We start from the raw sequence: 13,281 nt of genomic DNA, 5'->3' as shown, positions 1-13,281 counted from the left end.
GAAAAATTAGTGAATAAATTCCCTCTTTTCAGATTACACGTGAAATCAAACTACGACATCAATCCCAACATATTCGTTCAACGATACTCCTATGACACATCCACATATCTATATTTAAACTTGTAATTGATATTACCACATCTAATATTTATATTTTTATTACAACACATGAGCACTTAACTATTACACTAAACAGTTGAGTACTGGCACAGGCACTCAACCCAAACACATTATTAACATCGTCAATCGTCATGCCAGGGTTGACAAACAATTTTTAGTAGGCAGGAATTGAATTTACATAGCAGTCCATAAGAATACAATTAAAAATTGCCGCATATTCTTACATAACTCCATATTGAAGATGTAGCATCTGAGCCGCAGTGAACATAAATGGTTTATAAACTAACACCTAAATATAGTTTTCCTGAAAAACATCAGGAAAAAACACAAAGTGGAAAATGGACATCGTTTCACAATAATCATACAGCTGATTCAAGTGCTAGACATATTATAAACTCTGAAGGACATATTATAAACTCTGAAGGACATATTATAAACTGAGGGCCTTCACGCCTAGTCAATCTTCACAGACGAGTAAATCAATCTTGTGAACCAGAAGCAAGCACAGAAGCCAATTGTGCCAGTGAGTACGAAGAAAGCGTAAGAGGCAAGAAGCATGTAACCAAAGTACAGTATGCCTGACACCAGTTTGGTGATCTGCAGCTTAGTGAAGAAGTAGAACCCAGCATACAGGAAGAGATAGACGGCAGATGATCCTGAGGTGAGGTAGGACCTCCACCACCACATGTAGTCCTCACTGCACAGTTGGAAATAACATAGCACGATCGTAATCTCCGCACAGGTGATGATGAGGATAATGAACACGAGGAAAAGGAAACCAAAGATGTAGTAGAACTGATTAAGCCAGATTGACGTCAGGATGAAGAAAAGTTCAATGAAAACTGCTCCAAACGGAAGAATGCCACCGATAAGAATAGTGAAGGCAGGGTTCATGTACCAAGCCTGCTGAGGGATCTGTCTTGGGATTTTGTTAATCTTCACCGGAGCCTCAGTGGCAGGCTGCTTGAAGCCCATATAGCTCCCAACAAATACAAGAGGAACTGAGATACCAAACCAAAGGAGGACCAAGGCAAACATTGTGGTAAAAGGAACAGCACCAGACGACTTCTCCCCCCATATAAGAGCATTCAGGATGAAGAAAATACCAAAGGCAATCCCTGGAAACAGGAAAGCAGTCCTCAGCGTGATACTCTTCCATTCTGATCCTTTAAACATCTTATAGAGGCGCGAAGAAGCATATCCGGCAAACAACCCCATCAAGACCCAGGTGAGCAGCATGGCAGTCATCAATCCTCCCCGGTTCGATGGAGAAAGGAAACCCAAAACAGCGAAAATCATAGTTACCAGCAGCATACCAAAGAACTGAACACCAGTCCCAACATAGACACAGAGTAAGTCTGAGTTTGTAGGAGGGCGGAACACATCTCCATGTACAAGCTTCCATCCTGTTTCCTCTTGGGCTTCTTCTTCAGTTTCAAGTTCATTGTACCTGGAGATATCTCTATACAGAGTTCGAAGCATAATCATGGCCACCATCCCAGATAAGAAGAGTACGATCATGAGAGAGTTCACAATAGAAAACCAGTGAATTTGATCATCTGTCATTAACAGATAGGTGTCCCAGCGAGAAGCCCACTTGATCTCACTCTCCTGTAAAGCAATGGCAAGCAAATCAGAACATTAAAATGGAGTTAACATTTAAAATGTAGAATTAACTATTACGGAAAGAGTTACAGAACAATAGACGAAAAGTTACGAGAAATATCACCTCAAAGCCGACATCATAGGTAAATATTATTTCCTTTCCAGCTTCAACCTCCTGGGGAGTATCTGAGTTTGTCACATGCTTGTTCACATGAGGATCACATGTTGTCAAATGAGTGTTTTTATCATTCCATGGCCCTTCAAATTGATGATTGACACTGGCATGAGAAATTAACAAAGAAGGTAAGGGATTAAACAAAATAAGGTCAGCACGCAAAAGATGTCATACAAATAAAATATGGTAAGCAAAACTTTGAAACAAACCTGAATGGTTTGACCTCAAATCCAACAATTCTTGAGAGTTCTGAAGTTTCATCCTTGTGATATTTTACTAAAAATGTCAAGTGATTGTGGATAAAGTACTTCTCATCCTTGCTCTGCAACATATATATTTTTCTAATAAGATAAGTACACACAGGCCAAATTAAATGGTCAGCGGCGCACACAAACTTACACCAGCGTATTGGCCCTTGACACCAACATGATATCCACCCTGATAAACAATAGCACCCCTATCCTGCCTTGTGATAGGAACAACTAACGGGAGGTTGTCAAGAATCCTGTAAAGCAATTTAACCATATAACTCCAGAATTCATCATGCAATCAAAATTACAATGTCACCTATGAATCCATACATGTTCACCCGATACTCATCCTCTATCTTTTCCTTGAGCTCCTTTGCTTGTTTCTCATTAATGGGTGTTTTGCAGACAATCTGACACATCTTGGGCTCCCTCATCTCAAACTACACCAAACAACAAAGTATGCGGCAACTCTGTGATTTGGTACATTACAAACTTCAAAGGTGAATACATTCTAGACAAGCAGTAAACTAGTACTAACCACATAAAGGGAGTTCTCAATGCGATCGCCACGCAGAACTTCTCCAAGATTTTCTGCACTGTCAACTATCGTATTTGGCTTACAGAAAGGAAGAGAGTAATAGGAGTAGGGAAGTTGTGTCTTTGTGGATGTCAGCTTATTCACCTTCACCAGAAGTGGGTGTTTCTGCAGACAATTATGTATACACCCATTAGAGCACATGCAACACATATGTCTACTAAAAGGCTACAAATCAAGAGGTAAATTGAAAGCTCTGTTCATAAGATGGATATGTTTTTTCCCTCATAGCTCAATAAATTTTTTTGCACGTTGTTGATATTTGCTTCCTTAAATAAACTATTAGCTGCGCATCCATGCTCGAAACTTAAGGATCCGAACATACTGGGTTTGTCATCAGAAATGGAAGTGAATTTGGCTATAGTATTGCATGGTCACATAAATGACTGTCAGACACTGATGTGGACCCAAATGTTACACAAGGCAACAACCAGCACAGAAACAAAAAAAGTGGGTTAGGAACGCAAAGGCTAATAGTCGAAGAGAATACCACCTGCAGTTGCTAAAGTCAAATGATAAGGATCATGTACAATGAAACATCCGACATTCACATTCTGAAATTCAATATGCATCCCAGTCAAATATGCATACTGTACGATTTTTCTTCTTCAAAGATAGGATTAGATACAATGAAGCAAACGCTAGGCTCACTGTCGAATATCTATCCTTGCTTAGAGAAAAACGTCTTTGCTTCAACATTGAGATTTGAAACAAGGGACCTAATCAAGTGTTAATGTCACTATTCCGGAACTCCATATGCATCCCAATCAAATGTCAGGACGCGGATCAAGCGGTGGTGTGCCATAGCACATTAGCACTGAATAGCAACGCAGTCAACGCAGGAAAGTGACAACAGCCACGCAATTCGTCATGTTACACTAGTACGCACAGAAAGAACAGCGACTCGTCAGGTGAGTGAAGAGCATCTGCCACTAGCAATGAGCGAGCGAGCGAGCGAGACCCCCAGGACGCGGAGATCCCGAACGCCACAGCTATAATTCGGCACGTACGGGACGCACAAACGGGTCGCGCCGGATCTGGCCTGCCCCGGGCCGTCGAGATCCAGCGCGAGTGGAAGGAAGAGAACCGTTATTAGGAGGGGGGGGGGGACTGGAGAACGGAACGGGACCTTCTGGAAGTCGTTGGGCGCGACGCCGGGGAGGTAGAATGCGGCGGCCGGCGCGGCGGCGAGGAGCGCCGCGAGCGCGAGCGCGGCCCAGCGGAGCATCGGTGGGACAGGGAGGGGCTTGGGGATTCGGATCTGAGACGGAGGCGCTCTCCCGCTCCACTGTTCACACCCACTTGGCCCTCCCCTCCTCTCTCTGGAGCGGTGTTGTTCCCGTCCTCGACGTCGACGCTGAGCCCAAGAAGAAGAGACAGGCCATCATCGTTCCCTCCAAAGAAAGAAAGGCCGACGGCCCAAGAAGAAAGTCCAAATTAATCAAGGGGCTTTTGTAAATTTGTCATTAGTTTTTTATTTTTAATAAGAATATCACTCGAACGACGGTTCTAATAATATTTTTATAATTTGTTAGTGGTAAGTTTGCAACAATAGTTCAAAGCAATGGTAAATTTACAATTATCCCATTAATGAATCTTTGTTCCAGCCGAGTTGATCTCCTTCCGCACTTCTACCAACTTCTATGAACAATCTTTTTTTAAAACACTAGTACAACCGGTAAACGCGCACACATACTCACATCACCAAATGCACACACTCACGCACAGCCTATTGAAGACCGAATATGCAGAACTTAAAGATTGACGAAATCATCACGCATAGACTCCTCACTGTCGATAGGTATGCCACTTACCGCTGAAAGAAAATTTCACCTTAGTAGAACACGTAAGAAACAACACATGGAGTTTGATACCTGATAGGTAGAGGATACAACAAATGCCACTAACTATCTAAGTCAAGATTTGATTCTCTTTCATGAACAATCTTATCTTACAAGCCACTGGCACAACAATTGCAGCATAGTGCAATTTAAAGTAGTATATCTCAAAGATGCACAATTTAGGTTAACCTCGACTCTTTTTTTATCTAAGGAGAGTCTTGCTTTTCTTTGAAAGTACTAATACAATTAGCTTCTACAAAAAATAAAACTAGTAATAGCTAGGAAGTAGCCTTGCATTTGAAAGTAATGCAAAAAGTAAGTAGATTTATCTCAGTTCTCAGCAGATCAGCACGGTCTACGAGGGCAGTTTTACTACTAGCGGTTAGCAGCGGACAAAACACAAAAGGGTGAGGGGACTCTGATCGATATTCTGGCATGCATACACAGGCGTGCAGGAAAGGTAGCGATGGGGCAGATGAGCTTCGTTCCCAAAAGGAAAAGGGGCAAGCAGGTGAGCCCAAGCGGTTCAGTCCAAGCGAGACAACAAGAACAACACCCTGCGCTAGCTGCACCACTATATATGTTTGTGTGGGCACGCACACTGAAGGGCAGAGACACACATGCATTCATGGGATTAGTGTCATGCAGCTCACGCCCCAAGCCGCCAAGGTACTTCTGATCGGCCGCAGGGCAGGAGATGGGCCTCAACTGAATGCATGCATGCATATATCGATTGCTTTTCAGATTTTTAACCTAGCTTCATCCTGCAGTTGACACATATGTTCTTCATCGGCTTCTCTTCATGATTTACAGTCTTGCAGGACCTTCATTTGATGCTGGCCGGTTTCTGGCTCTCATTGATAAGAGATGTTAGTCCTCCGGTCACAAATAAGTGTCATTTTGTATTGCATATAGTCAACCATTTCAAACTTTGATTACTTTTTATGAGTTCAGTTTGGATATTTAAAAATGATATGTGTATATTTATCTCGAAAAGTACTTTCATAATACTTTACTTTTGCTATGTTTTATACATACAACAAAAGTTAATAGTTAAAGTTGTGTCTTGAGAACCATGCTGATGCCCAAAACAATACTTCCTCTCATCAGAAATATAAGGCCTTTAGGACATTGACACGGTCTACAAGGTGAAACTTTAACTATCAATTTCTATAAAAATATATTATATTAAATAAAAGAGTTACATATTACGAAATTATTTTTCATGATGAATCTAACAATATCAACCCTATGTTGTAAACCTATGTAGATTTTTAACTATTGATGATCAAAGCTAAAAATGTTTGATTTAAAATAAACCTAAAACTACTTATATTTGTGATCGGAGGAGTACTTATTTGTGATCAGAGGTGTACATTACAATATTACATGCAGACATGCACAACTGATTAAAAAAAGGGAGTCTCTATCCTTCAGGTGCCTTTTTTCCATCTTCTCCACGAGTCTCATAAATCAGATCGGAATCCAATGGTCGTTGGATTTTCTTCTTCCTCCCGACAGTTTTCCTTTGCGCACAAATTGGCTTCTTTCCTACTGTCGCTCGCCACCGTCCCGCCCGCTTCCAGTCGTCTGTCCTGCTAACCACTCGTTTTTGCACTCCCCCACTGCCGGCACCACCCACCGCCCACGGCATCGGTGCCGCCCGGCACCTCGCCACACTACCGCTCCACCACCCACCGCCGGTCCATCCGCCTCTCCAAGCATCCCTCTAAGCCTGGCACCCCATGAACCCACTCCGAACCCTAACCCCCTCCCCTAACCTCCCCGACCGTCATCCATTCTTCTTCTTCGGCACATGTTCACACTGTCGTCTGAAAACGTCCATGTTTTTAGGCAACTGAACAATAGGAGGTGTGTAAAAAAAAAGTCAGCCAATTGGCAGGCATGCTTGGAAAGGAGGAGCTTGTATACTGCTAGCTTGTGAAAATCAACTGACAAATGGCAGGACACTGGATAAGATATCGAGTAGTACCAACCAAAGCATCATTGGTTAAACATGAGATCGACTACTTTCCACAAACACTGGTTGTTGAATGTTGATCCAGCAGTGCATGACCACGAATAAGCTTTTGTTATACCTTTTGAACTACTCCACACAAACTCCAGTGACATGTAAAACACCTCGCTCACAAAAAAATATACAAACTCCAGCGAAGAGATTAATTGTGTGATTACATCAATTTGATGGAACTTTTTAAATTTTCCTGTCCTAGGACTTGTCAGTGCACTTTTTAAGTGAAATATGTCAAACTAACAAATACGAATATATGTTATATATCACTACGTAACTATACTACCAAACAAAATCCAATGATAAATCGATGAGTTTTGAGGGGGTGAGCTTAGGGTTCCATCAGAGATGTGCATGAGAGGTCCACTCAGCTACTGGCCATCTTTTAGGTGAGAAAGATGAGTGAGAGATAGAAGCTATCTGGTACGAGTACGTAGTGTATTGGAAAGTTGTGATCGATGAGACCTTTTTGTGGGCTTTCTGTCTTTGACGCCCTCACCTCACCTCACCTCACCTCACCTGGCTGCTTCTCCCGGCATCATCAAAGCCCAATCATCACCTCATCACTTCCATTGCCTTTTCCCCTTTCATTCATTTGTTTAATCACATCACACAAGAATGACTCCATCTTTCGATTGTTCGCTTCTCAAAAGCCTGCCTTTAATTTGAGAGAAGAGACGAAATGCATTGACATGGACATGCCCTCTCCCTGCAGATCGATATCGATGGCTTTGCAACTGCATGCCCGTGTTTGACCGCAGTTCTGCCATCCGTATGAGCACGGGAGTAACTTGCTTCCGATCCGTTCACTAGTTTTCAGCAAAAAAATTCAAACAAATGTAGAATACAGTAAAACTAGTAAAAGGCTCCTACGAAATGTTGGTTTGTTTCGTCGATAATGTGCTGCATATATATTGTAATGACAGGAAGCTATATGTACTATCAGGGGTACTGTAGTGTAGCTTGATGGCTGCTGTACTGAAGTTTGTCCCAGGCTCCCAGCTAAGCTCGTGCTATTGGAAGGGAAGGGAGTACACTACTGCATGAACGAAACGAAGAAGTAGGCAGAGTTGCAGGTTCAGATTTGGTACGTGGGTATGTATGTACCTTTCCATTCCGGAGGCGGCAATCAAGATATCCATGCAGTATACTAGTATATACTCTAATATATCAACAGTAGTATATATCTAGCTCTCACACACGTACACACACGAGAGCACATGCAGACATGCTATGGTAGGATCATGGACGAACAGTGCATGCTTCACCCTAGCCCTAGCAGGAGTGCTGTTTTCTGGACAACCCTGAATGGTCGTCTCCCTTAGCTAGCTCCTGCATGTCGTCTCCTGGCTAGGTCTAGCTGACCTCTGACCCCGACATGTCAACCAGCAGCAGTGACCCATGCATGCCTGCGTCTGCGTGCATGGAGCTACGAGCTCGTGAGAGTGCCTGCTGTGCTGACTCGTGAGCCATCTATCAATCGATCTGCCAGACTGCTCCTACAGTGTCTATAGTTCTGAGAAGGCTCGGATTCCGAGGCCATCGACGGAGGGGGCGGACGACAAGACGTGGGAATGTACCGGTGTGTTCTGGCGCTCTCGAAATTATTGGAGAGAGCAAGAACGCAGGAGCGCAAACGTCCACCCGGTAGCGGTCAAACTCCCCTCAGATTCAGACATGCATACACAACCGCTACATGCATCCGTCTCTGCTCGATCTCTGATTCTGATCGGTGTCTCGTGAATGGAGTATTTAATTGCAGCAGCACAGGCACAACGTCTGGGATTATGCATGCATCCTGACGTGAGCTCGTTAGAAATTTTACCCTTTTTAACCGCGGCTACCAAGGTGTGTGCCGGCACAAAGGGCCAGGGAAACGCCAAGCAAAGAAAGGTCGTAAAGCTAGAAAATTAGTTATCTACTAATTAGTTATCTTAGTGTTTCAGTAAGCCCTAGTAGACCATATTTAGTGGATTCGATTCAAGTGGAGAAGAAAATTTTCAAAAAGCTTGATGCTTGGAAAAGTGGACTGTTATCCATTGGTGGGAGGATCACTTTGATAAATGCTAGTTTTTCTAGTGTTCCTACTTACCACATGTCAATATACTTACTCCCTAAAACTGTTTTGGCTAATATTGATAAAGCTAGAAGGAAGTTTTTTTGGTAGGGTGGTGGAACCAAAAAGAAATATCATCTTGTTAAATAGAATGTCATATGTAAATCTAAGAAAAAGGGGGTTTGGGTATTAAAAATATTTCTATAATGAATATCGCCCTTCTTTGCAAATGGTGGTGGAAATTAGAGAAAAAAGAAGGCTTATGGCAGGAGATTGTTAAAAATAAGTATCTTCATTCCTGTATTTTTGCCAGGGTTAAGCATAAGCAGGGTGACTCCTCGTGCTGGTATGACCTCCTTAAGGTCAGAAGGTTTTATCTTCAAGGAAGGAAGATTAAAGTAAATAATGGTAGAAATACAAGATTTTGGGAAGGTGCTTGGATTATGCCAAAACCTCTGTGTGATTTATTTCCTGTTCTATATAAAATTTGTGATGACTGTTATATTTTGGTTAACAATGCTTTTCATAAGAATTGGGTTCTGACTTTTAAGAGATGGCTTTCCACTGAGCTTCAGTCTCAGTGGAGTTTTATTCGAAGTCTTTTAGTCCCAGTTATTCTAAATGATAATGATGATGAGACTTTTTGGGCTTTTGAGAAGAATGGCAATTTCTTGGTTAAATCTATGTATAATTGGTTAGTGAGAGGATCTCCTAATACCTCTTTCAAGCATATTTGGGATGGTAAACTACCTTTGAAGATCAGAGTTTTCATGTGGCTTTTAGAACAGAATGCCCTCCTCACTACAGATAACATGTTAAAAAGGAATTGGTGTGGTGATGGAACTTGCTATTTTTGCACCCAACAGGAGTCCTGTGTGCATTTATTCTTCTTATGTCCAGTAGCTAAGCCTTGCTGGGGTTTTGTTGCCCTGTTTCTGGGAGCTGATTCCATTCCTAACTCTGTCAACCAGTTCTATAACTGGGTTAAAACTTTTTTACCTCAAAACAAAGAGTTTCGTGTGGTTGGCTTGGCCGCAGTGTGCTGGGCCATCCGGAAAGCAAGAAATCATGCGTGTTTCAAGAAACTTGTGATAAAGGACCCTAGTGAAATAATTTTTCATGTGTGTGCCTTTCTAAACATTTGTGCAGATCTCCTAAAGGGACTTGGCAAGGATGAATTTATGCAGGGTGCTCAGGGTCTACTTCTTACGGTCATGAATGCGCTTGCTGGACAGCAGCTACCTGCTCCTAGAGCCCTTCCTAGCAACCAGCTGATTATCTCGGAAGAGCAGTCTGATGAGGATGAACAAGCTACTGGCGAAGATACTGAGGAGGCTCAGTAATTTCTACAAAGTTTTTTTTGTCTCCTGTGGGTGGGCCTGATTTGGTCGACTGGCCTGTAACCCCTTATGCTTTTGGATATGTCTTTAGTCCTATTAGTACTGCTCTGTAAAACTGATAGCTTCCTTGTTCTTTCTGGTCTTCTCTGTTAGCATTTTGGCTTGCTAGTTTTATCCGTCTGATTGGTTGTAAGATACTTTAATATTGGTTCCGTTACATAGTAATAGAGAGGGAGTTTTTCCCATTCTAAAAAAAAGGTCGTTAAGGAGGAGAGCGAGAGCAACCACATGGTCTGGCTATAAGCTGACGACGCTGCAGCGGCTGCTGCTGCTTGAGCTGAGCTGAGGCGGCCGGCGAATGGCTGATGACCATGCATGCCAACCGAACCCAGACGACTGAGCTTGACGCTCACATATATATCGTTTCTGGACTTACCATGTCTCGATCATTTCTTTACTTGTCATTTAGGTACCGATACGATCTCCAATATATTTTTTTCTAAACATTTACTATCAAAAGTTATTGAAAACATAATTATTTGAAAGTATTTTTTATAAAAAAATCTACTAGTATCATTTGGCGGTGACAAAATCTGCGTGTTAGTGATAAAAATTTATGAAATAACTGCATGCATCCCTACCTAGGAGGTAGTAGTACAATCAATTCTCGTGGTCTGAATCGTTAAATCGATGCTTTTTAGGGGCTGATACCAGAGTCCAATCTTGTGTGTCTTGTGGAGCATGCGCATCACGGACGAACAGTTACAACACATGTCCTGTGGACGTGTCAATCGATGCACGCGCCGCATCACTTCAAGATAGCGCCTGTGCACGCACAGTACTAGCTACCGAGCAAGCATCCTAGGTAGCCTGCATCTAGCTTGCAGAGTACCGGGCGCCATGGCTTGCATGCATGGGTCCTGAGATCGATGGACGCATACGACATGGATGCATGACGTGATCAAGAGTTGAGTTAGGATGGTGCACGCATAATTTACGTAAGTAATCCAGTAATTACCACTCCTGCATGTGATAATTCCTCTATCTTTGGATTTGCCCGCTCTTGTTTACACATGTTAACATGCATCCAGTACAGGTGCAGTCAAGAGCTGAGGTAGAATTAGGGCAGAGCTTTAGGTCTAAGAATTTTTATAATTAATTATTTTTAGCTCTAAAAATTTATGTGCTGAAACTGTGGGTACATCAAGAATGTTGTGTGAGACATTTTATTTCTATTTTAATATAAAAAACTTAAATTATTTTATTTTACCTTAATAAATATAAGATCGATCACTATTGTAGGCACAAGATGATAGATGAGTCCTGGAAAGGTGCTCCATCACTGTCGACCCTTGGATGCCGTACGTGGCACTTTCCCGCGATTCGCCCCGTATGTGCCATCCTGGGCCCGGCGGCCTGATTCGCTCGCATCAGAGCACGCTGGCCACTGGATCGGGATCCAATGGCTCGATCGCGCTCTATCTACCTCTGATCGATCTGAATTCTGTTCAACGGCTATTATTATTGTCACTAGCTGTTCTATACTGTTCTTTCCGGCCGGCGGCGCATTAATTGGGATGCAGGTCACTTGCTATTGAAGTATTGATCGATCGGCATGCGAGTTGCATGACATCGTTGACTGTTTGGTATCCAGGTCTCCTCAGGTCAGCCTCACCAGTCAATCTCAAGATCGCCCGCCCATGGGCATATCAGCATATGTCGTCAGAGGAGTTCAAAAGTCATCGACTTGGACTCCAAAAACACTCGTGCGAAACATACACTGCCGAACTTAGACCACGCAAAAGCTGAAGTCGTCGACTAGCTTGAACACAAAAGGCTTATTCAATTTACTGTTCAAAAAGCTTATTGTTTCTTTATCTAGAACAACAAAAAATCTATTCATTTCTACCCCTCCTTACGGTTCAATTTTCAATAAAGAAGAACTTCTGATGAATGATTAACTAATCGCACCTCCTAGATTCCAATTAAGGTGCTTGGGGTGGCAATTAAGGTGGCCCGATGGTGGTGGCAGATGGGGTCGAGGGGGAGGGGAGTGGAGGCTGCAACTACGTTGCCTTAGTTGGGCAGTGCTGGGGACAGCAGAGCGGCTAGATAGTGGTGGCAGGCTGGGGGAGCAGTGAGGCAGTGGGGACGTCGTCGCTTGGGCAGTGCTGGAGCGGGCAAGGCACGATGATCACGGATCAAGCAACAGGGACACTTCTATGGATGGGAGGAGGACGGTGAGGCGGAGGAGCGAGCGGCAATGTCAAAGGGAAGAAGAACAGTACATGGTGGGAAGGTGTGGAAGAAGAAAGTACATTATTCATTTGATCAAGATCCAATGGATAGAAACTGTCGACAAAACTAAATCGCCTTTATTTTGACTAAAATACAGCACAACCCTTAACTAATATTACCTTCGATCTCAAATAGATATCGTTTTAGAATACATGTAGTCAAACTTCAAAAACTTCGACCATTCATACATATAAATTACTAGGATTCGACAAATGCAAATGATATGATGGATTTGCTATGAAAAACACTTTCATATGATTATATGTTTAACAAATTTCACTAAGATATAATTATAAAAGTAATGTTAAAACATGTGTATTGGAGACCATGTCGATGTCATAAATGACAAGTAAAAAAAAAACGAAGACAATACATTAACGTTTCGTGTCATCCTCACATATGTAGGCATTTTTTTTAGAGAAAAATATATCAATCTCCACTGCTACAGAAAATGCCATATGTGCCCTCTCTATCGCTGCCGGTTCGGTTAGATCCGACAATAATAACTAATCACTGGCGGTTCTTGTCAAGAACTGTCACTAATAGTCCATCCGGGAAGAATCGGTAGTGAAAATCAATTATTACTGTCGATTCATGTTAGAAACTGACACTAATATTATTATTACCAGTTGATCTTGACATGAACTAACAGTGAAAATAGTTTTTTATTGTTGGTACATGTAGTAATAATTACGAGAATATCTCTATCGGATTTTGTTATGAAACAGCAGTGATACTAGATGATAATCTGTCTTCGAAAATTCATAACTACGAAGTCTATCGGAAGCATAATTTATATGAAAGTTTTAGTTATTTGACGAGATCTACAACTTTGTAGTTGACAATCTTTTTATTTAAATTTAAATTATAAAATATAGAAATTTAGAATCAGCTATCACCACCGGTTCGTAACTGATAATAATACCAGTTATGAAAATAATAGCAGTGATCATATTTTCTGTAACAAT

At 42.1% G+C, this 13,281-nt stretch overlaps 1 protein-coding gene across 1 annotated transcript; it reads right to left on the bottom strand.

Moving 5' to 3' along the window:
* Nucleotides 1–260: 260 nt before the first annotated feature.
* Nucleotides 261–4,127, bottom strand: LOC133898675 (transmembrane 9 superfamily member 9-like; the record flags this gene model as incomplete). The annotated part of the gene is made up of 7 exons (XM_062339349.1): nucleotides 261–1,731; nucleotides 1,850–2,003; nucleotides 2,110–2,222; nucleotides 2,300–2,405; nucleotides 2,482–2,591; nucleotides 2,690–2,854; nucleotides 3,876–4,127. Coding segments are annotated over 7 exons (2,058 nt in total), but the record flags the coding sequence as incomplete, so codon positions are not given.
* Between the last annotated feature and the right edge of the window lie 9,154 nt (nucleotides 4,128–13,281).

Source organism: Phragmites australis, chromosome 18 (genome assembly GCF_958298935.1).
Source record: "Phragmites australis chromosome 18, lpPhrAust1.1, whole genome shotgun sequence".
Lineage (NCBI taxonomy): Eukaryota > Viridiplantae > Streptophyta > Magnoliopsida > Poales > Poaceae > Phragmites > Phragmites australis.
The sequence above is the reverse complement of the archived record's forward strand: the minus strand, read 5'-3'. Positions and strand labels throughout refer to the sequence as shown.